The following is a 25,461-nucleotide window of genomic DNA, read 5'->3' as shown; positions in this document are numbered from 1 at the left end:
ACTTAAGTTCGAAGCGTAATCAAATTTTTGATGATGATACCAGATTTCTAGCTGCTTTTGCTGCTGTCTGCCCCGCTGCAAGCTGCAAAGCAGTGCAAGGTTACGATGGCCTCTGTGTTGTCTGCGGCTGCTAGACTCTTGCAGTCTAAACTGCCCACCGCTGCGTTGCCGAAATTTGGTGGATCGCTCTTTTTTGCGAGGTAAGCTTTGTAGTAAACAATGCAATACCTGTGACATCGCGTCATGAGAGTTCTGGTCCGACCTGCGTAGATCAACCGGCCACGACATGCTTCTGACCTCGGCTAAATTGTGTTTTGTGTTACTGTTTACCGTTTCTTAATCTTAATTTGCTGTTTGATTTATTACTTAAGTAGTCTGCAATCCATTAGTTTGTCTCGATCGCTTCAGATATTCTGTTTTGACTTGTTTCGAAAGGATAATATCTACCGTTTTAACCAACGTGTCGGAGTGTCCGAATGTTGAAGAACTAGCCATCTATCATAGTTCTGAGCTGGCCGCCCAGACCTAATGAGACTGAACTGACTTATAACGACCCTTCAACTCAGTGAGACCCGTTGTTTGTTTCAGGGGCGCGAGATACTACCCTGACGATGACTTCATTAAGGACATGAAGGGACTCGTCTTCGTCCCTGATGAAGTGACGGACCAGATGGTCCCTCTGCCTCCAAATAGTAAGTTGACCGGCAATTTTGTCTCTTTTCAATCCTAAAGACCTCCAAAATGTGTATGTAGAACACCCAGTGTTCTGTTTAAGCGTCGAAGCTTCATCATCTCACAAAGGTGAAGCCCTTTTACAAGCAGTTGCCGAACCGTATCCGAGAAAATTCGCGACTTTTTTTATCTTGTGCACGAGCTAAGGGTTATCATTTGCCTGCTGTGAAAGCTCGCTGAAAAATATGTTCATGAGGCAGTTGTTCAGTGTAAGCTCAGTAGTGTGTATTTGTTGACAACAAGTGTGTGACTTCAGAGAGTTATAGCAGAGTGGGGAACCGGTCCCGGTACGGTACCCACTGCGCATGTGCACAACCAATTTTTCCGTCTCTGCGCATGCTCAGTAGCGCCGTCCACCTTCCGGGTACCGTACCGTGACCGGTTCTCTGCTCTGCTATAACTCTTTTACTGAAGCCCTGTCTTGCTGTTCACGACAATGCGAAACACTCTTTGACGCCAATCTTGGTGTGCATTCCAGTGTATTTCCCAAAGACTGAGAAGCAAGTGCGGAACATGCAGATCAACTTTGGGCCTCAGCACCCCGCGGCGCACGGCGTGCTTCGACTTGTACTTGAGCTGGAAGGAGAGGTGACTGTTCCTTACTGTCTTGATACTTTTACTGAGCATCGAAAGTTGTCCGAAAAATTGCGTGCACATTTGGGCATTAGGGGACTGAAGGGACACTGCAACACATTTTTCAACTTTTTTCGACATCTTGATGCTTGCAGAACCTAGTCAACCAACACATCCAGTACTTAGAATAGCGGGTCGCAAAAGTACCTCAGGGAAAAATTACTGCTCTGTGCCCGTCAGATAAATTAGAAACTTGCACAAAAAATTTTTCGCTCTTTCCAGGTCTTGGTGTTCTTCAACCGCTTGAATTAAATCGTTACAGTGGTGTAGCGGCCATAGGTTAGTTTTCCTTCCGTTGCAGCGGTGAACGCATTTGATAGCCACTCTAAAAAGAAAGCCACAAAGCCAAGCAGATACGGAAGGTGCATCTGCTGCGACGAGCAAATTGTGCAGTTCCACTCTGTGCTGGCGATAACTGTAGCTTTTGCAGTGCTTCGAGACACGAAGGAAAGGGTGGAAGTTTATTGGAAGTGTTGCAGGGTCCCTTTAAAAGGAAGCCAATGGCAGCACTTGGTCAGCCTGCTGTTTCAATTGCTGCACGTTGAAGAGGCCATGAAGACCAAGTACAACTTTGATCAATTTGACAAAAATAAATAGGCTTTTGTAACTTGCTCAGCTTCATTTCAGCCACAGAAAAGATGCTTTTTTAGTCTACAGGTTAAGTCCATTAAAGAGACTGCTTTCTCCCAATAACATTGATACCAATTTTACTGCAAAATTTAAGCAAATGACCGAAATAATAAAGAGAACATATGAAGCTGTGGCGACTGCCGAGGCACTTTTTGTCGATTTCTCAATGAAGTCACAGAATCTCGTTTGAGCGATTGGCGGCCACGGACCAAAGCCACCGGCCACGAACATGACTGGGCGATTGTAGTGGGGCCTGTAGTTCCCTTCGATCGTGTGACTTGAATGCTAACATGCAGTTTAAACAGACTGATCACTATGTTTCTGGTGTTGGCCCATATCACGTTACTCCTGCCCATATTACATCAGTACAGCGTGAAATTTGAGGCTTTTCAATATCTCTTGCTTTCCTTCTGGTTAAAAACCTTCTTTTGTGTGGCTTGAGTTGAGCCAAGTGAGTTACCAAGGGCTAGTTCTTCCAAATAGAACAAAGTTGCATTTTGTCTTCGTGGTTCCTTCAAATCCTGCAACACCTTTTTCAACTTTTTTGTAAATCTTGAATGCTTTCATAATGTACTCAACAAATACGTCCAGAACTTGAATGGGGGTCCACAGCCAAAAATTACTGCTCTATGCCCATCACATAATTTGGAAACCTGCTCAAAAGATTTTCAGTCTTTTCCGTGTCTTGGCTTTTTTTGTGTCTGTTTTTTTTTTTTTTTTTTTGACGCTCGAATTACATCATTACAGCAATGTAGTGGCTATCGGCCTCTTTCCTTCAGTTGCGGCAATAAACACATTTGATTCCCACTTTAGAAAAAAGCCAGGAAGCAACGCGGAGACGGAAGACGGATAGCTCTGCTGCGACGAGTAAATGACGCAGTGCAGCTCCATGCTGTTGATAACTGTAGCTTTGACAATGCTTTCAGACGCGGAGGAAAGAGTGACAGCATTTATCGGAAGTGTTACGGGGCCCCTTTAAGTACAGAAGCTGCAAGCCCAGCTTTGCTGCAGTTTGCACTTGATGTTGCCTGGTCTGTGGTCAGTGCATCTTCAGCAGTACTCGTTATGTCGGTTCCGCAGACTGTGATTCGAGCGGACCCCCATATCGGTCTCCTGCACCGTGGCACTGAGAAGCTGATGGAGTACAAGACCTACTTGCAAGCGCTGCCATACATGGACCGATTGGACTACGTCTCCATGATGGCCAACGAGCAGTGCTACTCGCTCGCTGTTGAGAAGCTCCTCAACATCGATGTCCCCAAGCGGGCCAAGTACATTCGGGGTATGGTTGCTCATAACAGAAAAAAAAAAAACGTTTCCCTTCTATTCAGGGTTTTCCCGAATAATTTTCGGGGAGGTGGTGATTTTGTGAACAGTGGGGGGCAAGAAGTTTAACAATGTCAGTTTCAACAGAAAAAATTCCAGAGAACTTTAGAGCATTAACTACTAATGCGTAGCATTGTTATGCCGCTTGTCTTGAGTGTGGGTTTTTTTTTTTTTTTTTTTTCAGCCGAATTTTTTGGGTGTTTTCAAAATCCTGTCCAACCAATTATCTCCATTTATGCTGTTATGATGATTAGAAGTGGAACTTTCGCGAAATCTCCATTATTGTGGAAATTCAGGGCGTTGCATGGTTCGCCATTTTGCATATTTGTTTTTACATTTCTTTTTTTTTTATATAATGTTTCAAAATTTGCTTCTGCCAATTACCTCATTTGCGCTAATATAGTGATTATAGGTGGAACTTTCGCAAAATCTGCATTACTGTAGAAATGCAGGGATTTACACGGTCCTGGCTGGAGGGGCACTCGGCAAAGAATGGTACGCATTAAAATCGAACAGCTGTGGTCAAATACCAGGCATTGTAGTGCTGCAGCATGCTGATGAGTGGAATCCCTTAATTAAACAAAATAAGAAGGTGATAATCTGTATTAAAGCAAAGCTGTCTGTGCCTCACTGGTGGGGTTCAATGTCGTACCAAACCAGGCTGCCGGGAAGTCAACTTTGCACCACGGGTTTCACAAAACAATGATGATGGTAAGCGCAGGCGCATTGAGTGCCTCATGAAAAAAAAAAGCTTCCTGTGGTCAGAATCTAACGTAAGTCTGTCGTGTTACAAAGCTGACGTGTATCCGATTGTACCATTGTGACACGGCTGAAGCAGCTTCGGGTTTGAACCATCGTTGTTCTAAGAAAGGGCTTTGATTTATTTCATAGCATTTGTTTAGTGGTGTGGTTGCAGCATTAACATCGAATGCCATGCTGAAAACCACCCTCTACCCAAGGTGAGATTCCGTTTCCTCATGGGTGCAAACTGGCCGCTTCCCGTCGGACCCACTGCCATCTACTGGTTGTCTTCGAACTCTTCTATTATTTTTATTAGCAACGCCTAAAAGGACCGTGCTATTTGGCCTAAGTGGCAGAGGGATAGAATCGCAGCTTTTGGCACAAACAACCTGGGTTCAAGCGCCAGCAATGAAAGGTTTTTGCAAGGACCCGTGGTTGTGCTTGTTAGTGTAAAATATTCTTCTGGCACAGTTCTGCACATTCGTTTCTTTAATAAGGGTGGTGCGGTATCTTTTATGTCAGTTTCGGGGTGGTGTGTGGCTTATCAACACGTTTAACGTTCTGCATTTGACCGAAAAGGCCTGGCTTGTACCCATCTGGGAATGGAATATTGCCTTGCCAAGCCCATGCCCATTTGGCACATACCCATAACAGGGATTGGCCAAGGAAGCATCCCCTCCTCATATCTACATGCCATCATGACTGATACCCACAACAGGGGATTAGCTGAGAATAGACAGTTCTGCAGTTCACCAACCGATTCTTGTGGACTGCCTGTCCTGTAACCCATATGAAAGCCATGTTTTATATAGTGGGTATAACCACAAATAATTTCTGATTATACTTGGTGAAAATAATTTTAATTTGGCACTAAACTTTTTGAATTTGAAAAGTGGCACCATGTAATGTCAATACGCGACACTACCAAACGTATAGAAACAGCCTTGTCAGTTTGAATACCTGATTCAATAAATGTGTAAATGAATGGGAAAGACCCCAACTTGATATTTTTTCAGCTGGGTGCAAGTTTTAAAACTTTTTTTCAACAAACATCATGCTAAAAGTACGTTGCCATGCAGCTCACTGGCACAGTTGCTAGCATTTGTTTTGGAAGCATGCATAAGGCTGGTAGACATGAAAATTCTGCTTTCAAATGTTCTAAGGCCCTATCAGGAGAACCGTTCCTGCCCTAGGTGTTTTAAGTGGTGCCCCTTCATTTGGGATAGAGATCGTATACTCCACAAAAATCTGTTGTCTTTACCTTTTAATCAATAAATAACCTAACCTGGCGCAGAAATTTTCATTACACCTGTGCGGCAATTCATCAAACTTTTGTTCAGCTTGTCAGAATTTCACAATCATGGAGTCACGTGAAAAGCAAGAACGCCCATGTGTCCGAGATTTCAGCGCGCGTTAATGATCCCCAGGTGGTCAGAATTAATCCGGAGCCCTCCACTACGGCACAGCTCATCGCCTGTGTGGCGTCAGCGCGTTACACCCCAGAATCAATCAATCAGAATTGTACAATTGAAAATGCGACGTACTGCGCACTTGGGTAGCCACACGTTGTGGGTCAGCTATTCCACATTTCTTGGTCTTCTGCAGCGGCCAGATACAACTGTGGCCAGCACTTGTGCAAGAGATGTTTCAGCTATGTCACAGAAGCCGTTCGGTACTGTTGACGCAACCGGGATGTGTTCTCTGCATTGGACGGTTGGGCCCTCTCTCTCCCTGCAGTTCTGTTTGGCGAGATCACGAGGATCCTGAACCACATCATGGCTGTGGGGACCCACTGCCTGGACATCGGTGGCCTCACCCCCTTCTTCTGGCTCTTTGAGGAGCGAGAAAAGGTGCTACTCTGGGCGGGAGGAAAGGGCTCCTGGTTCTTGGAAGGCACACTGAAAAGTGTGTCCAGCACATGTTGGTGCAGGCACTCTGAATTTTAAGGTGCTGGGATAGCTGGAGACAGGCCGAGGGCATTGCTTGAGCCCTGCTTTACGTGGTGCTGGATACGTCGTTGGGGAGGGAAGGCGGTGGCGGAAATTGTTGGGATGTGAAATTGTTACCGCCGTGTAACCCTGTCGGTGTCACGTTTTTCATGGGCTGGCGCTTGCCGTGTCAAGGTTTTTCTTTCTTCTTCTCCTCCTCCTCCAGCCCTTCCCCCACCCCCAGTGATATGAAAAAGCATGCAGACTCGTCGTCTGTTCTTGGATAAGTGCATCGGAAAGAATACTGAAACGTGGCAAATAGAGATTTCACTCTGCTCTCGATGCCTCCCTTACATTTCCACCTTGGAAGGGTTGTAAATTTTCGAGTACTAGGTACTAGGTGTTCAGGGTCAAGTGAAGGAGCCACGCAGTTGACTGCTGACTAACAACTGTGCACAATTTGTTGCACAGACACATATGCAAACAAGAACAAACAAACAAACATGGACCACAGCTAGGGGAAGGCAACTAGCAGTAATAATAGTTTACTTTGCACACTTGTTGGTTGTGCTTGGTTTGGTTGCAGCTTACGATTGCTTCTTTTTTGGGGGTTGGGGTACATACTGCGCCTGTTAGAAAGACAGAATGGCCTACCCTAATGATGCAACTAAAAATAAACTTTGAAATGCTTAACCCCTACTTCAGCAGGCACAGTAGCCCCTTACATGGGCCCAAAGGTTTGAATTCAATCATCATAGCCCAGATATAGCTTCGTCGCATAAAACCACAACTCTTCCAAGACCACCATTGCAGACAGAACTGTCGATAATTTATAGGTGCGCGTTCTAACAATCCTGCACAATGGTCACTCGTGTAAATTTCTTTCAAGGCTACATGAAACTGGAAGTGTTGCCCAGGGGATGAATGTCGGTATGCATTTTACCCTTTTAAAAAAATAGACTCTGCTGGGGGGTTTTTGATGCTCACAGTGCAAAAACTGGACCAAGGAGGGAGAAAACATAACAAACAAGCACTGTTTGCTGTTTGTTGTCCCTGTCCATGGCCTGTTTTTTGCACTGTGAGCATCATGAAATGCCAACTATGCTCGAGTGCAAGTCAACAATGGCAATAGCTCATGTAGTGTATCACTCCGCCAAAGCGACGGACTCGGATGTCAATGCCTATGTGTTTTGAAGGAGATTGCGCATAATTGGTGACATCACCTGCTTTTTCTCGCATAGTTTGTTTGCCGTCGCTGCAGTAATTTATAAGCAGATGAAGTGCAAAAAATCGCGGAAACGACTCGTGTCATGTTCAAAATACTCACATCAACGCATTCTTTGTGCAGTGCAGAGGAACAGCCTGCTGCAGTTGTGCTGAAGTATGGCTGGCACCCTCTAGCTTTTGACACTTTCGTTACTGCACGGCATTGAACGATTTTCAGGGGTCCAAGAAAACATCTTTTTTGTGCTAACTATATTAGTTAGGTAGGCACATATTTCAGTGACACAAAATGCAGATGATTTAATGCCCTTTCCAACAACTTGAGTATTAATAATGTTTCATAAATAATGTAGCAACAAAAATTATCAAATTCAGAATTTTTGTCCAGGTGTCAAAAGAAAATGAAAAAAAAGTGTATATCAAAGCACCTGCACTAGAAAAAATTCAGAATATAAGTATTGTAGGTAAACATTTAAAAAACCCATTTTAAAAAAATTTAGTTGCACAGAACAATTTCTAAACTAAAAAAAAAATGTTAGCATGCGGGGTGCCTGTGCCTTGTGGTGAAGCCCAACCTCCATTTCAAAATGTGCAATTTTGAATCGTTCTCTGGAAGAAATGTGGTGGTTTGACATTAATAGAGGCGCCAGTTATATCCATGTGATGTAAAAACACCTTGTTACTGACTGCGGCCAACACCAGGTTCAGGGCAAGCAAGCAATGCAAGCAAGCGATTCCACTCCAAGCGATACTGCTTGGAGTTGAAAACAAAATTCGACGGTGGATGCTTGTTGACGTTCTGATCATCACTTACCTGTCAGAACGTTCTCTTGAGGTTTATTATCATCTTCTGACTAGCTATGGTAGCCCTACTTGTAGGAGTAAGGTGCGATGCGCTAGGATTGTGCCCAACCAGCTTTCACTGACCAGCTGTTGCGTGACGAAAAAGCTTCAGCATTACGAGATGATGATGATGATGATCGCTATTGGTTTCCCCTTTGAAGCGGGGGGATGACATGTCATCTTACCAAAAAGGACTAATGTACCCATGTTTTACACTCTTTTTTTTTTTTTTTTTTTTGCGATAGTATGCCTGTTGGCGTAAAATACAGCGTCACAGGTATAGATTAACCCCCGTTTCGCGAAGAAACTCAAGCAGGGAGCGATGATGGGGTCCCCAAATCCACCGATGAAGGTCAGGTGGTCTGCCAGGGTGGAGGCCTGTGCCTCGGAGGTGTCTTGTTCTCGCCGCTTCCGATGAAGGGCGAGTCCACAGCAAATGCTCAGTGTACACCTCTTCGGCAGGAGCCGTGCAAAAGGGGCAGTTCTGTGCTAACGGGGCATGGTAGCGTGGTGGCCACTCCCGGGTAACAGCGGGGAAGAGGGCTACACCAACACGAAGTCTTCGCAGCAAGACCTCCTCCCAGCGAGCGAGTCTGCTAGGGAGGTCCGTTCCACACGGTGGAATTAGAGCTCGTGTGGCGCGACGAAGATCTGCTTTCCTTTGGAGAAACTGTTCTGGGGTGTCTAGTGGCAGTAAAGGCAATGGTCGTGGAATAAATGCAGTGTGGCAGGCACCATCCGCCGCAATGTGAGCGGGGAGAGTATTTCGCCGGGCCCACGAGAGCCGCAAAGGGCAGGGGTACATGTCCAGTATGTCGTGAATGTCCCTCGAGACAGCTGAGTTGTTATTTACTCAACGTAAATCACGTATGGCCGCCGTGAAGTCTGGGTAAATTTGTAAAGTAGTACCTCCAGGGGCTTGATGAAGTGCAGCAGTTAGTGCTTGCAAGCCGTCCCGGATGGCCGTAAGCTCGGCCAGCATAGATGGCAGGTTGCGGGGTGTTTTGTAGAAGCACGTTTGACAGGACTCTGGTTGGGAAGGACATTGGAGTGTTGTGGTCACCACGTCGCCCTTGGCCCCAGCGTCCCCACTCTTGGTTGAATACTAGCGCTGCTTAGGGCAGGCAAAAAAACCTTATTAGGCACGAAATACTTTTTTTTTTCCTTTTACAGGTTGTAACTGTCCTAGGCAATATTCCCCTCTCTGCTTTTCGTCCACCAGCATTCTAATCTTCTTTTCGTCCCCTCGACAGCCTCGACAGCCAAACGATGCAGCGTCCACTTCCCCCATGATACCCTTAAATCCTAGGGCTTCTGGATGCCCAATATTCCCTTCATGTAGATTTGGATGGATACCCTCACATTCTAACACTATGTGCCGCATAGTTCCTGTTTCTTTTCCGCAGACCACGCATACCCCATCATTTTGTGAATACTTCCCCACAAAACTCTTATTTCGCAGGCAACTTGCTCTAGCCTCAAAAAGCAAAGCACTGCCCTAGGAATTATCGTAGAAATTTTCCTTTCTGATGTTCAATTTCTCAGCCCTGTACATCTCTGTACAAAAACCTTAGCTGCCCACCTTCGTTGATCCATTGCCCTCAACCTCATCTCAAAGCATATTTTACTCTGAGCTTCTCTAACTTCAAACGACGCCCAGCCCATATCTCCCTGAACTGCTTCGTTAGTTGTTTTTCCATGCGTGCCTAAGGCCAAACGTCCTACCGTTCTCTGGTTTACTTCAAGGCCTGATAGAACGTCTGATTTTAAGCAGAGTACAGCATTCGCAAACGTGAGACCCGGAACCATTATCCTTTCCACATTCCTCTTACTACTTCATATTTGTTATACCCTTACAGAGCTCTGTGCTTCATTATAGCTGCATTTCGCTTTCCCATGACCTTAAGTTGCTCCTCATGAGTTCTTAATTAAGTAGTTATTCCCTTCATTTATCCACACTCCCAAATATTTATATTCCTTCACTCTAGGTAATTCTCCTTGCTGGATAGACGCTACGTCAGTGGTAGCGTCATTGAAAACCATTATTCCTGATTTTTCTGCACTGAAATTTCACCCGAGGTCGGTGGCTTTCTGGCCGCTTATTGCCTCCTGCATTGCAGCACCACCTAACATTTTCGAAAAGAAACAATATCACGCCTGTTGGAGCCTTTCTCAGAATAGACAGTTCTACTAAGAAGCGATGCTAGACCTCAGGAAATACCCTCGTATGGAAACCAAGCTGGCCGGTAAATAGCTGGTGGTGTTCAAGGCTTATTGGAAGTGCTCTTCTTGTCTGAACCAATATCCGACGATTTGTAGTTATTTCGACTTTCAGCTGGGGCAGTTATCGCAGAAGGGAGGCGTGGGTGAAGTGAAATCACGACCGGAATGTGTTTTTCGAGGAACAGTAGCGGGCGACGGAGGCGCCATGGCGAATCGGCTTCAAGTTGAGCAGCTGTGTAGTTGTGCCAAATATGAATTTTGCAACGCAGAAACGAAACTGGAACTGCTGTAAACGCCGGGTCCACTTGTTAGACATGCGGGGGGATCTTCAGAAATAAGCTTTGCCAGAATAAAGCTATCATTTCTCCAAGCCAAAGCTCACTAGTGAATACCAGGTTATTATCACCTCTCAACACCATTGGATTACGAAGGTGACAATATAATTTTACTTGCTGACTGGCTGGGAGCCTCTTGATCAAGAAAACTTGATAGTAATGCAGCATAACCACAAGCGGCATGTTTTTTTTGTCGAGAGCAGCAGCCACAGCCCCTTTTACAAAAACGCACACTCCTCAGCTCGCAAAAAACGCTTTCAATAATCTCAGTGTCACCAGAGCAGGAAAATTTAAACAGATTCTAAAAGTACAGTGCCTAGACTAACCACTGGGGCACATTAGGTGCAAGAGAAACGACTACAAAATGTCAAAATCGGCAGTATAGAGCATCGATCACTGGTGATCAATTTGAATAGGCGTGGTAACGAAAGAGTTGAGGCGCTCCTGTTCCCTCCCATCTCATCCGTTGCTCCGTTTTCTTTGTGCGGGGTCTTTCCGCAGCTGATGGAGTTCTACGAGCGAGTGAGCGGCGCACGCATGCACGCGGCTTACGTCCGGCCGGGCGGTGTCTCGCAAGACATGCCCCTGGGCCTGATGGACGACATCTACGACTGGGCGACCAAGTTCAGCCAGCGACTGGACGAGGTCGAAGACCTGCTCACAGCCAACCGTATATGGAAGCAGCGGACGGTGGACATTGGAGTCATCACGGCGGAGAATGCGCTCGACTGGGGCTGCAGGTACGTCCGTGCGGCGAGGACTGCGGACGATCTTTAAACAAAATAGTCTTTCTAGGGCTACTTAAATGCAAAAATTTTGGTCTGTCTGTCTGTCTGTATGTTCCTTGATTCAGCTACCAAGCAAAAGTTGAACGAATACCTCAGCAAGATTTTTATATAGTCAAAGACCTTGCAACCTGGTAAATCTTCTACCATACTTCGTACTTGTCGACGTTGTTGAGCAAAAAGAAAACATTAAGCATATTCGAAGAAAGCATAGAGACCTAACTGGTACCAGGCACAATTATTTTAATTGAAAGGGGATGTGTGCTTGATTTTTGCAACAGCAAATTAAAAAGTATGCGTTGAAAAAAATGTTATGACTAGGCTTGTGCGAATAGTGATATTTTAGTTCGAAGCGAATTCGAAGCGAATAGTCCTAGGGGTCGAATACTTTCGAAGCGAATTCGAATAGCTGTCAGGTGTCACTGAGACATTCCGGTAAAAAAGTTCTACAGTAAAATCTCGATGATACGAATATCGCGGGACCGCGAAAAATATTCGTATCATCCGAAATTCGTATCAACCAACACAGACCAAAAAATTGAGCACTGAAAAAAGTTTTCGTTTAATTCTTTTCTTACTTTCGCATGGAGAAATCCGTGACGTTTTTCTGCTTGTTCTTAACCTCCATGTCGCCGAGCGGTAATTTCTGGACTTTCGTCTATTCACTCGCGGTGCCCAAGCTCACTACAGGAGCGTTTTTGCACGCGATTCATGGGCGTCGGCATTGCGCGCGCGATTTTAACGCCCGCCTCGGTGATTCCGCGCTCGCGGTCGCCTGTGCCTCTGAGAAAATGACGCGCGTGGCAGTGGGAGGAGCCTGGCGCCAATGGGAAGGCGTGCACCTCCGGGCGGCAGTTTCGAAGCGCTCGAGACAGCTGGCTGGCTCCACAGGAGACGTTTAGGCTTAGCACCCCGGCAGATATTTCATAGGCGCTTTCACTCGCGGCGCAGATTTTTTATAGCACCATTTTCGCCCACATTGTTAGCTCGTTTACCGCACAAGAAACTTCGTGTGTGCTTTGAGCGGTATCTTAAGTAGCGGTTAGAAGCGGTGGCTCGAGCGCCCCGCACCACTTCGCTACCGAAGGTGCCGCGGCCGGCCGGCAGCGTGCGGGTGGTTTCGCGGCGGCGTCAGCGCGCCTGTGGAGTCCGCGGCGCGTTTTCGCGAACAGAAAACAACAGCTCGGCCGTTCCTGGAGAAAGAGCCCGTACGTCACCGTCTCTCGCTCGTTCGTCAGTCGGGCGCCTCGCCGGCTCGTTTGTATCATCCGCCGGGCCGCGCAGGCCCGTTCGCGAGAGCCGAAATTTTTCCCATTGTTGCAGTGGGAACAATTTCATTGTTTCAAACAAGGAAACAGGAGTCTCGACTACCCTGCCGAACATGCGCGAAGGCTGCGACGAAGCGACAACGCTTTGAATGTGGCTTAGCTTGTCTTGGCTCCACATGTAGTCAAGATGTAGGACTGATGTCGATGGCACTGCGGCTTGCCTAACGAAACCGAAACTTGAACGAAGTTTTGATATTCGTTCATCCCGAATACTTCGAAATATCGCAAATTTTAAATTCGAGTCGAAGCGAATTCGAATACTGTAATATTCGTTCGAATATTCGAAGCGCCCGAATATTCGCACAAGCCTAGTTATGACCCAAAAATTCAAAAATGGCCCGTATCCAACCATAGACCTCATGGCAGCATTCCAAGTTCAGCAGTAACGAAAGGTTGGAGTAGATGGCATGTGAGCAGTGGAACGCAGTAAAATTGAATTGACTTGAGCAAGCCTCCACGGTATTTATCGTGGGAGGTCGAGGCTGGAGTGGAAGAACATAGAGGTGGGTGGGGTAAAAAAAGAGGCAGGTGCGGCAGGAGACTGTAGCATTTTGACATCATTTGTAGCACAGTGAGCATTTATGCTGCTGTTTTTTTTTTTTTTTTTTTATATATAATGTGGTAACATTTGTAGAAGCGCAGAAGCTGCCCCCCCCTCCCCCCCCCCTCCTTTTGGAATACTAAACTATCATCAGAGTTCCAATCTATTTCTTGAATGGCCGGCTTTCTTTTTTTGCAGCAAAGTTGCGCTGCCCTTCACCAGGCTGGGTGATACTCTGTCACTTTAACTAGCTCACGTGCTAAAGGCCCGTTGCCATGCGGCAGTCACGTGCCCACTAACAAGCATTTCATAAAGTGAGCTCTATAGAGGCTACGCGCCCTAATCTTCAGAAACTCTAAGGAAAGAAGAGTCCGCTGGCATAAGTGATTAGCAGTGAACACGGTATGTTGTCTGTCCTCCTTTGTCTGGCCTGCTAGCGGTGTGATGCTGCGTGGCTCTGGCATCAAGTGGGACCTGAGGAAGACCCAGCCGTACGACAACTACGAGGACTTCGACTTTGAGGTGCCTGTCGGGCTGAAGGGCGACTGCTACGACAGGTGAGGGCTTGTGTGCGGTTTCATTGGGACGTAGACTAACCCCTGTGGCTCATTTGCTAGGTCATCGTGCTCCTGTACCCAAGGACACGGGTTTGATTTCCAGCCACGGTGGCTGCTTTTCAGATAAAGGCAAAAAGTGAGAACTTCCGTGTGTCAAGATTTGGGTCGAAATCGATCTGAAACACTCCACTACGACGCATCTCTTAACCCATGTGTAGCTTCGGTGCATTAAACCCCAAAATGAAAACAGCATGATGCAAGATTTTGTTGATTTATTGAACAAATTTAGTCCTGCTGTAGCCACTCAAACCTTCCAATCTTTTTGTGGTAACTGTTGTCACACTGCCTTGCTAATGAAGAAGAAGTGTCCGAGCGAATTACGGTCAATGTATTCACAAGATCCAAAACATTCTCCAAGTTGCCGGTGATTGAGGGCAGTAAAGTGGGTGAACCGAAAAAACAGCCCCTCTATTCATGTCCGACCACTCGAGGTTCTTTACGTTCTTCCCCTGCGGCAACACGTGCAGGTACCTGTGCCGCATGGAAGAGATGCGCCAGAGCCTGCGCATCATCTACCAGTGCCTCAACAAGATGCCCACCGGCGAAGTGAGGACTGACGACACCAAGTGTGTGCCCCCTACCAGGGAGGAGATGAAGGTCGGTCGGTTGCGCTGGCTTCCTCCTTACCGACTTGAATTATCCCATGAGGAAGCCTGTCATAAAGGCTGGAGAAAGTCGAGCATAAGAGAAAGGGCCACCATGCACTTAAAAAGCCGTCCTTACTATAATTTAAGCGCATGGTGTTAATAAGTGTACACCACTTTGGTGAGGCCTGACCCTTGCATCAAAACTATGGGAAGCACCAATGGCGGCAGCTTTAAAGCGTTCCGATGAGCTAAGTGTCCCTGATGCTGAGCCGTGTAGAGAACTTTATGCTTGGCGCCAGGGCAGGTATTTGACAGCTGCTGTTACTAGAGTCAGAGTCCTTCAATGCTTTTCTGGTCATGAAATGCCCGCTCAAGTTTCGTTTGGGGACACAGGCTTCCTACCGTCGGGAGCACCGCCATCGATAAGAGGGCATCAGGCGGCCACACTGTCCCCCGTGTGTGGGGCCACACTGGGGAAGTTTTTTGGCGGCACTTGTTCTATAGAAACACGGTCTTGGTAGTTATGCCCTCAAGGTTGCTACAAAACAAGGCCGGGAGGAAGGTCTTATAACTGCAGCCGTACGTGGAATTCATAGAAGGTAGAGCAGCCGCTCAAAAGAATCGACGGATGTCTGGATTTGATTCTACAAAATTTCTCTGCAGTGGGCATGCATAGGAGATCTAGCATGAGTTAAGTTCTGTGATAGTTCACATACTTCCGCAACCCTTGACCGCTGCTTTTCTCTTAGCCTTGCTTGGCTATAGCTCGGAACCTTTGAGAATTGACTTCACAGAACAACCAAAGCAGGGCTAGGGAAGACCTGGTAATGGTGCCGTTCAGTTCTAACGAAAATTCCGTGCTGGTATTTATAGAAGGTGAGGTTTCAAACTTTTTTTTTTTTTGGCTTGGTGTGAGGTGGATATAGTGAGTGACATTCAGAATTACTTTCACCCAGCTGTTATGACTGAGCCCCATGCAAAAAGCAGGGGAGACATTTCGACTGTGCAAGAGAAAACTTTGCATTGCTGGCAAATTATTTCTTTGGGACTTCCTCAGACTCAGCTTCTGAATGCTTTCCTTCGTTGCGAACAGATGCGTTGACTTGCCAGTGCATGTGCTTTTTAAAATCGCGGTAAACCTTTTAAATTATTGAATACCGTGAAACCAAGATTACTCTCGTTAGTGCCAGTAGTTGTTGATGTCGTCAGGAACATGGTGGGTGTGTGAGATTCAAAGTATATCGGAGAACGGACTTTTAAATATTTTTAGTGATTCTCTTAGCCAACTGATACACACTGGGTTGCTGATTGGCCACATGAACAACCAAAGGTTTGTACACAAATAATCCCGGGATCCACACTCCCATTCTCACTCATATAAACTCCAAAGTATTATTCATCAAAACATAAGCACACCACAAAGAAATACCAACCTGCTGAAATCAACTCTGAGCACTGTCCATCAACCGTTGAGTGGCCTGTCTAAATAATTGGCCATATCCTTCAGTGATAATGTCCATACAACGCCTGCCTAAATTGCGCCAGTGCTGATGAAATTCCAGTCTTTTGAAATTCCTGTCTGAAACGCACATTTGAGATGATGAGCAATGTGCTGACTGTATTTACCAGTTTGAATTTCCCGCCACGTATCCACATGTGCTAAACTGGACGGCACATGTTGCTGGAGGCTTGTATCTGTCTGCTGTGTCTGTCTGTCACGACTTCTTCTATTCCTTTGACCTCCCACGCTTGAGCTCCCCTTGTTGTTCGTTTCTCGCTCTTCTTCTGCCCTTGACACCACCTGTTCCTCATTGTGTCTTCGACAGACATCCATGGAGGCCCTGATTCACCACTTCAAGCTCTTCACAGAGGGCTTCCAGGTGCCTCCAGGCGTGACCTACACTGCTGTCGAAGCACCCAAGGTGAGCTCCACGGGGCACGCGTTGAGTTTTACCATTTTACTTCCCCTTTTGGTGTTACAATTGAGCGGGGCCAACTTATTAATAATCTCGTCGTGTCAAATTGTGCAAGTGGTATCTGCACACCCTGTGTGCATAGAGCCGCAGCCGGGCGAAGTGAAAACCATCTTTATAAATTAAGTTATATAACAATTAAATTTATAAATTATATATAGATTACAAATTTATAATTTCTGCAAATTATAAATTAAATTATGTGGCATGATGGGCGAATATTTGAGTTTTGAATTCTTGTTCAATAGTCACTGCGAGAATAAATCGATTTGAAATTACAATTCCTGATATGCAGATTTCTGCACGATTTGGAGTGTCAGTACTTGGGCACAAGTTTGGGTGGGTTGGAGCAGCTTCATTCTTTAAGTAGCACAAAGAGACAAAAGTGCCTTTCCCCTGCCTCTCCTGTCTCTGCGTTTTGTGAAAATAAGTTTGAGTACTTGAACTTTTTTAATTATCGAATATGTTCAGTGCTTATGAAAACCCTCCCCACAAGCCTACAAATGTTTTCGGCTAGATCCAAGGAAGAGCTACAGTCTGGAAGTTTATTTTAACCTGGTACAGATCTTGAGCAACTTCTGTTACATTTGCCAATGCAAGCTTGCAGTAGGTATATATCTGAAAGCAGAGGCACCGCCAAATGTTGAGTGCACCCCATACAATGAGAAGAAGAGAGCCCACAGCCATGATAGCAAGCAGCCTTTACCTTGCTGAGCTGTACGAGTTTTTTACCCTGTCATAAGCACGAAGGTGGGTAGAGGTGTTGAAGCTCAAAATGGGCACACTGTGAGCCTCACATCAGTTGCTGAAGTAGGACATGGGTCGTGTATTAGGTTCATACAAACTGCAAGCTGGCAGAGGGGAGGGGAAAATAAAATAAACGAGGAAAGTCGAGTACCAGTAGTACTCATATTTTCAAACAAAAAGGAGCACCCGTGAGATGTGCAGTGCATGCAGACTACTGCAGGACATTTGTCGATAGCTCTGTCACTGCAAAGAAGTGTAGCAGGTGAATGGAGTACTGTACTCACATAATAATGGGGAGGTCGACTGAAAGAAACTAAAGCAAGGCAACGACAATAAGAGTGGTATGACCAAGGATATTAGGGACCACTAATGGACGGTTGCAATTTTATGCTCGCCCTTCAGAGCCCGAATATTCATTCTAGAATGTACACATTGGTGTGCCCTTCTAAATAGTTTTTTTCTTTTTTCCCCCGAACATCTGATTTTGGAAGGTTGACTTTCAATCATGTCCTTATGGTACGTGTTACAGGAATAGGTGCAAGATTTGGGGGTAATTTATAGATGCCTACCAGCCACAATATGTTGCGATGATTTGTCGAGATGCCTTGTATATGTGTTGCCCACACCTGGAGGCCAGTGCTGAGCCTGTGCTGCCCTCGCTTGCATGCTCGGTGCAGGGAGAGTTTGGCCTGTACATGATCTCGGATGGAAGCAGCCGCCCTTACCGGTGCAAGATCAAGGCACCTGGCTTTGCCCATTTGGTGAGTTCCCTTTCTAACCATTTTTGCGGGCAGAAAGCTTGGAGTCGCAGTTTCTGCGTTGCAGTTGCGACCAGAGTCACGTTGCTCAGTTAGGCTGGCCTGTGCAATCAGGAGACCTGCACTGAAATTGTTGAAATGCAACGAAAGCTTAGACAAAGACGTGGTTTAAAAAAAAAAAAAGCTATTAGGAGTGAACAAATTGTGATTACCGTATTTTCCGGTCTATAAGTCGCACCTTTGTATAAGTCGCACCCCCCTCAAAATGACAGTTTTTCCGAAAGAAACGTATATAAGTCGCACTGGTGTATAAGACGCACCGTATATAAGACGCACTTGTTAATTAGGTAAACTCATAGTGAATCAGATCGTTAAAAAAATTCCCCGCATTTCCCCGAGGGGAAGAATGTGAAAGTGCGAATGCACGAGTTGAATTTGCGCGGTTCGGTAATGTTCGCGAAAGAGAGATCACACACACACACACAACTACAAAGAAAGAAAGATGCATTTATTCACAGACACCTATTTGTGTTGTCGTTGTACTTGATTGCTAGAGCGGATCTCAGCTTTGAAATTTCGTGTCAGTACTCCTTTAAGCAGGTGCATTAGCCCTTCTCACGCCCGATTCTTGGCCAATCCCCCACGTGGGTATGTGCCATGTCAGCGGCCAGGCAGCGCGCGCCCATCTCCCCCGTTGCCAAGGAAGACGAGGAGATTCCTGGCCAATCCCCCACGTGGGTATGTGCCATGTCAGCGGCCAGGCTGCGCGCGCCCATCTCCACGTGCGCGGACATCGCCGGTGGACGCAGGTTCAGGGTCGCTTAAGAAGTGCATTGCACTTAAAAGTGCGGCGAAAGTACATGGTTGCGACGGCCGCCGCATATGAACGCATCCCCCGGTAATGAGGGCTAGACATGGGCATATAACATCCAAAGTCTAGACAGAACTAACTTCTCAAAAATGGTTTATTGATATGCACAGATGGCATGTACTTACGAGAGCGCTTAGGCAAAACCATCGAAGTCTTTTTCCTCCGACTCGCTAACAAATAATTCAGTATCTTCAGTGAAAGTTTAGTGTCGGAGGACGACAGTATCACTGTCGTCCTCCGACTCTCTGATGTCTTCTTCGCCAACATCGTTACCACTCACGGACCGGATTACTCCGGCCTTTATCAACCCGGCTACAACTCTTTTTGTAGAAATGGAGTCCCAAGAGTCGGAGACCCATTTGGCCACCTCTCCAAACGTCGCGCGTCTCTTGCGTGCTGTCGTAAATCAGCGCAATGAAGGTGTCATGGCGGACGGAAGTGACACGACCGGAAGCGGCCCGAAAATCGAAACTTATCAGCAAGCTGTCATTTTAAAAATTAGCAGCACATTTACCTCCTTCAGAGTAACTCTCTGTAATAAATTATAAGCTGCATTTTGTTTTTGCAACCCAGTTTGATGTTACTTTGAATTTATTCTGAACTGTAGTTACTGCGCATGGCAGAAAGTGGTGCGCGGTTGTCGCAGGCCATTATCATTGTTTTTGACTAGAAAAAAGCTGCAAATTCTTTGGTTTAACGTCCCCAAGCGACATATGGGCTATGAGAAACGCCGTAGCGGTGGGCTTCGGATTCATTTACACCATAGAGCTGTGTCTCAACGTGCGCTGGCCACGCGCAGCCTCCGCGAACCGGATTTATTCCATATATAAGTCGCACCAGTGGATAAGACGCACCAACGAAAATTTCAGAAAAAAACTGCGACTTATACACCGGAAAATACGGTATTGCCTTTGAAGCAAATACGAAGTGAATACATTCAAGCCTGGTTATATCAAACTCTCAAAAAAATGTCCCGTAGTTCAATACACGGCATAATTCGATATGAGCATGCTAAAGTATTGAACGTCATAAAAGCACACACCGTTTATAAAAGCACTTTATTGATGAAACAACCTTACTCCCAAAGTAGTCCTCCACATGAACCGCCGGGCTTAACCACATTTCGAGGGTGTGTCGACGGGTTTCTCCTCTGCCGCAAGGGAAAGCCAACTTGCGGGGCGCTTTTGCGCCACTTCCAGTTCGATATATCGGTAGTTGCTGCTATTCCTGTTCACTGTGAGCGTAATTTTAGATGCGAAGCACCTTAGGACCTCACTTTGTCCGTATCTTGGCGTCCGTGTACACAGTGTTGCGCATGCGCGAGGAGCATTGGATTGGATTGGATTGAATTGGATTTGGATTGAAATGGATTGGATTGGATTAAATTGAATTGTATCGGATTGGATTGGAATTGTATATACTGTACACACCGCGTTGTCACTCATTTGCATGCGCGAGTGGGCAATGCCACGGGTCATTTACGGTAAGAGCGATCCCCAGTGCTTCGCCCTCTCGTCATGATTCACTTTGTAAAGGTGCGAGAATTTTTTTTTTTTTTTTTCGCTATACATTTTTATGGTAAACATTCTGTGTTCAGAAATTGTTCTATATAGAGGATTATTCGATGTAAATGGGTTTGATATAGTTGGATTCGACTCTAATGACTTGCGTTAAATCGCTACAAAAACAGCAACTGGCAACAGCCATGAACGCTGCAGTGAAAACTCAAATGCCCAGTTGTTTTCATTGCAATGCATGGAACAGTCAGGGAACGTTATTATCAAATGCAAAGCAATTGTCGAGCCCTTTGTTGAGGTGTGGAGAGTCACTTGGCGTTTGATGCACTGGGCATGATTGTTTAGCAGTAGCTCCTGACTGTGTTCCGATTCCCGATGTCGTAACTGTTCTCATCAAAAATGCACAAGAATAACTTGTCATCGAATGCTGCAGGCACTGAGGCACCAAGATTTTTGTCAATACCAGGGGTGAGACAGCTGCGCATATTGCGCCTTTTTGATACAATTCCATTTTCCTGCGCCAAGCTGCTCCAAAAGCATGAAAATTGCGAAAATTGCGCCAAACTGCTCCAAAAGAGCCTGAAAGGCACGGATTTTGATGCTCATGTCAGTTCCGGTGGGGACGAAAGCCTCCCGCATCTCAGTGACCGCTTTTATTGGCGGTCATTTGCAAACACAGAAATGGCAAAAATAGAAAGACTGAAGAAATGAAGCAAACGATAGCTTCTAAAGCACGATTGGCTTTCTGTCCGGGTTCGCTGAAACGGCCTTCCCGATTAGGCATCGCTGTGGCTACAAACATGGCCGCAGCCTGATCTGCCTGCTACTGCCTACTTCACGCGCTCACTGCGCATCGCCGATATTTTCCCTGGTTTATTTTACGCTATCAGCTGGGTTCCAGTCTATTCATTCTATCAATTGTGGCTCTGAACAGTGACGTTAACGCGGGGATATGGTTTGAGATTGGTGCGAGATTACGAGAAGTTGCGCGGCTCGTAAAAAAAGTTTTGAAATGTGGGGTTTACGACTTCGGCGTGCTTTGTCCTTGAGTGCGAAACGCGGTGCGTGCGTCTATAATCGAGTTCGTGAATTAAACTTTTTGGCTCGTTGTGGTGTTATAAAATGCTGAGGTGTTGCTATGCTTCGAAGTGCGATCGCGAGCCCGGGAGGGAACGGTCGGCACGAAAGTTGCGGGCTGCGCTGCGGCGCCGTGACCTGTCCAGGCAGGTTGCCATAGCACGCGACTAATAACACTTGATGTATGCGAAGTGAAATTTAATGCCCAAAACTAGGTGGCTAAACAGTAACGCTAAATGATCACCGGGTGGACGTGCGCCCCACGGACTGCAACGGGTAGGCTGGTTGGGCTATGCGACCGTTAGCTCGAAGTTGCTCAACTGTTGCCGTGACTACACTCGTTCGTACAACGCAGCCTGGGATTACAAAAATAATAATTTTAGCATTGAAACGGTAAAAAAACACGCCACAATTGCAGAGCCCTTAAATTGGATAATGTTAACGGCAGTTTTGTTGTCAGTGTTGCGTACAGCCACAACACAATCTCACCAGTTAGGAAAAAGGTAGTGCAGTTAGAACTTTGTGATACTCTTTAAAAATTCTTTCGCGTAAGGCTGTTTCAGTGTTCTGTGTATTCAAAACTGATTGGAATGTGTACTTGACCCTTCAAATTGCTGAAATTGTGATTTTTTAAGCTCACAAGACGATGTATTAAATGTCCCTACCTGCTCCAAATCAAGCTGCTTCTGCTCCAAAATCGAAATTTTGCTGCTCCGAAAACTGCTCCCAAATCTCTTTGGGCTATCTCACCCCTGCAATACTTCACCATGCTACCCACAATGATGTTGTGCAATTTTAGTTGTTGGGCAATTTTTCAGATGATTATGGCTGTCGCAGAAAAGGCCCCACAACTTGTGCGCAGAACCGTAACTGTGGCATTAACTTAATCTGTCAGCCATGTCAAAGTGCTTTTTTTGAATGTGTGTGTGTGGTCTTCTGCAGATGTGCTGAAGATTAGGCACATCTAGCCTCGATGTTAGCCCTCAGGACATTTTCTTGCAAGCAAGTCTATTCGAACATATTTGCGAAATAAATGCACCCCTTGTGTTGGTTGTCGTTAAAATTCCTTTTTTTTTTTCCCCTTCATACCGCAAACGCATCATCCTTTCCCACCAAATAAATGCAGCTATAGTGCATCATCACATAATGCATAATGCACCGGGGCTGCTTTTCTGATGGAGGCGAAAAGCGAAAACGCCTTTGTGTCGAGATTTTAGCGCACGTTAAAAATCCCCAGGAGGTCAAAATTACTCCAGAGCCCTCCACTACGGCGTGCCTCATAGCCCTGGTGTAGCTTTGGCGCTTTGAATCCCACCATCAATCAAATCAACCACCCGCCGACAGATTGCCTTGGGGTTGCTCTTATCTAGCACAAAATAGTCTTCAAACTTAATTGATTTCATAAATTAGAGAGGAAACATTCTTCAAAGATGAGCACAGGGAGATGATGGCTTGAATGACTGGATTCCGTGAACCCCTAGTTTTTGTACAGCAGGGAACATCTCAGTCCTGAAACATTCTGCCGAGTTATTTCTCCAAATGACTTAGCAAACTGCACTCACGTCGTCTTCCTTGTTTGTTGAGTTGAAATGGAGCGGCAGAAAATCCGGATGAGATAGACTCATTGTTGGTAGCTTTTGGCACAAATGCTGAAGTGTTGGCAGGGCAAGTGAAAAAAAAAAATGCCATAGCAAGCAGTAATATGACTTAATCAATTGCAAAGTTAGGAAATCCTGGCTTGTCGACTTTATGCCACTTTTCAAGCAAAAGAAAACTATGGCTTGAACAGGTCTGTGGTAATGGGTTTTGCTGTACTGGACACAAAAGTGAGTTGAAGAAACGATTTCGGTCTGTTGACACTTGTTTCATAGTCCCTTCACTCCTTTTTATTGGTGCATCAGAGCGTACCCACGCGGCCATAATTGGTTTGTTGCAAGGACCTCTTGTTGCGTTGCAACAATATTTTCATTGTGTAGTGTTGAGGTGCTGGTTATTTTTCTCGTGCTTTTGAGAGATAATATTGGCAGAGCTTCTGCATTTATGTAGTGAGGACACTGGGAAACTTAGCTGCACTTGAGCTGTGAACCTGGTGCCTGTCATCACTCCTGCATTCCTTCGTGTCTAGTTATTAATCCTATTTTCTTCCCCGACATGTTTATTAAACAATTTCCTTGTTGTTGCTTTCGCAAAAAAAGCTTTGAAAGATGTGTTGAAGGGAAATCATTAGGTAACTATTGTTTCTGCATTGTGAAAGGGAATATTGTTCTCATAACTGATCTCTTCTTCTCTTTTCCTAGTCTGCCCTCGATTTTATTGGCAAGAATCACATGCTGGCTGACATAGTGGCCATCATAGGTAAGTTGTGAGCACAAACGCATTCTCTGTAAAATTGTAGTCACTTGAAGGAGCACCCCACTGAGTTAAAGTCAAATGAAAATCATCTGCCATATCGCCTTTCTCTGTAGTTTAATGTAAATGTCACACACTCAAGCTTTGTATTCTACCAGCTACTCTACCATTTAAAAAAAAAAAAAGAAAGTTAGAGTTGAGCTGTTTTTGTTCACTTTGTTGCCTACAGTGTTGCAATTCTCTCTGAAAAATGCATCTTCTATTCAACTTTAAATACTTATGTGCTTCCAGGATATTGTCTTGTGGAGTTGAATTCACGTTTTTGTTTTTACTAGTTATAAAAATTTTTGTCAGTAAAGTCACAATAAAGACAGTGCTATCTCATAGGTTCTATGTAATGCTTGCATAATCATCCAGTAGTGTGTAAGTTTGTCCCTAACTTAGTCTTGCTTGAACAGTTAAAAGGGGCCCTGCAGACAAAACACAAGTTTGGTTCATTCAAAGGATTGCCTCGTTAGAATCGTACTGACTCCACTTTTAACGTAAACTTTGCTCAAATAAGCTACAAAATTAGAAAAAAAGGGAATGGCGCCTTATGTCCCACTAGCTCATTTCCCGCAACAGAGCCTATGATGTTGTAAGCCCTGTTGTACGATTGGCTGAGGCTGGCAAAAGCGAACACAAATTAGGCACTAGACTTTTAAGCTTGCCAAACGAGATATCTGTGCATAAATGTAGTGCACATTCTTTTTATAGAAATAAGAATTGTGGGGTGAACAATTAAAGTTAGAAACGGACACGTAAACACTGAAGCAGTTAGTGTGGCACTTTGCCGGCTGACACTGCTAACACAGCCGTTGGACACACTGGACTAGTCTGAAACAACACTGACCAACTGGCACAAGTGGCGCGGTCGCTTACGTGACCGTGTTTGTCGAGTCATAGCTTAAGTTCTGGGAAACAATCAGTATGAACCGTAATAAAAATACGGCAGGTGTGGAAGTCCGGCCAGAAGCAAAGTGCGAGCACTGGCACTTCAGCGATATTGAAGCGCCATGTATGAAAGTGAGCGATAAACAAGATAATCAAACGAGCGCCAGGGAGATGGGAGCAGCCCTGGTCACCAAACTATATTATTTTTAAAGCACTGCTCCTAATGCGTCACTGTCAACGTCACGAAACCACACGGTTTAGCGGGGGAATTGAAATTTTGGCTTAAAATGTTTAATTTCTCAGGGAATAAAGCAGCATTTGCTGCCGGACAAGCGCTGAGAGCGCTATAAAGCACTAGATCTTACGAATAAAACAAACCTGTATTTTCCCTTTAACATTTTGCTGAATGCTAAGTTTGAATATGATGAATCACTGCGGTCATGACTATGGACTGAAGTCGTTAAAAACGCAATTAGGAATATGAAAAACCAACTTGCTGTATAAAGAAATATTTTGAGCAAGGAGGCAGAACAAAAGTTGCTTAATCATTTTGATTTTTTCAGGTACTCTGGACATTGTGTTTGGAGAAGTCGACCGCTAGCATGAGGGAATTAGCGATACGAGGCACAAGCCTCGGCAGTTGTGTAGAAATGGCTCGTCTCTTTTCAGCCTGCAGTTCTGGCAGACAAGTCGTGTACATACTAATATTGCACTGCCGCATCGCAGGACGAAATAAAGACTTGACCTTCAACAACCCCTGTTG

At 45.5% G+C, this 25,461-nt stretch overlaps 1 protein-coding gene across 1 annotated transcript; it reads left to right on the top strand.

Annotated features, from left to right (window-relative positions):
* The first annotated feature begins 42 nt into the window (after positions 1-42).
* On the top strand, positions 43-25,452 carry LOC144179300 (NADH-ubiquinone oxidoreductase 49 kDa subunit-like). Its single transcript, XM_077707597.1, has 12 exons — positions 43-200; positions 589-692; positions 1,211-1,320; positions 3,076-3,277; positions 5,800-5,912; positions 11,117-11,355; positions 13,707-13,826; positions 14,354-14,483; positions 16,300-16,395; positions 17,871-17,954; positions 23,714-23,771; positions 25,262-25,452. Exons 1-12 carry the CDS (start codon positions 106-108, stop codon positions 25,297-25,299), a joined length of 1,389 nt encoding a protein of 462 aa, XP_077563723.1. The 5' UTR covers positions 43-105; the 3' UTR covers positions 25,300-25,452.
* Positions 25,453-25,461: the final 9 nt, after the last annotated feature.

This window comes from Haemaphysalis longicornis, unplaced genomic scaffold, assembly GCF_048455015.1.
Source record: "Haemaphysalis longicornis isolate Haplotype H1 unplaced genomic scaffold, Haemaphysalis longicornis Haplotype H1 scaffold_4, whole genome shotgun sequence".
NCBI classification, from domain to species: domain Eukaryota; kingdom Metazoa; phylum Arthropoda; class Arachnida; order Ixodida; family Ixodidae; genus Haemaphysalis; species Haemaphysalis longicornis.
The sequence above is the reverse complement of the archived record's forward strand: the minus strand, read 5'-3'. Positions and strand labels throughout refer to the sequence as shown.

Excerpts from the sequence above, each read along its gene's own strand:
- LOC144179300 (XM_077707597.1), top strand. The coding sequence starts at position 106 with ATGGCCTCTGTGTTGTCTGCGGCTGCTAGACTCTTGCAGTCTAAACTG. Across the intron at positions 11,356-13,706 it reads GCGCTCGACTGGGGCTGCAG|CGGTGTGATGCTGCGTGGCT; the intron begins GTACGTCCGTGC and ends CTGGCCTGCTAG. Across the intron at positions 13,827-14,353 it reads AAGGGCGACTGCTACGACAG|GTACCTGTGCCGCATGGAAG; the intron begins GTGAGGGCTTGT and ends CAACACGTGCAG.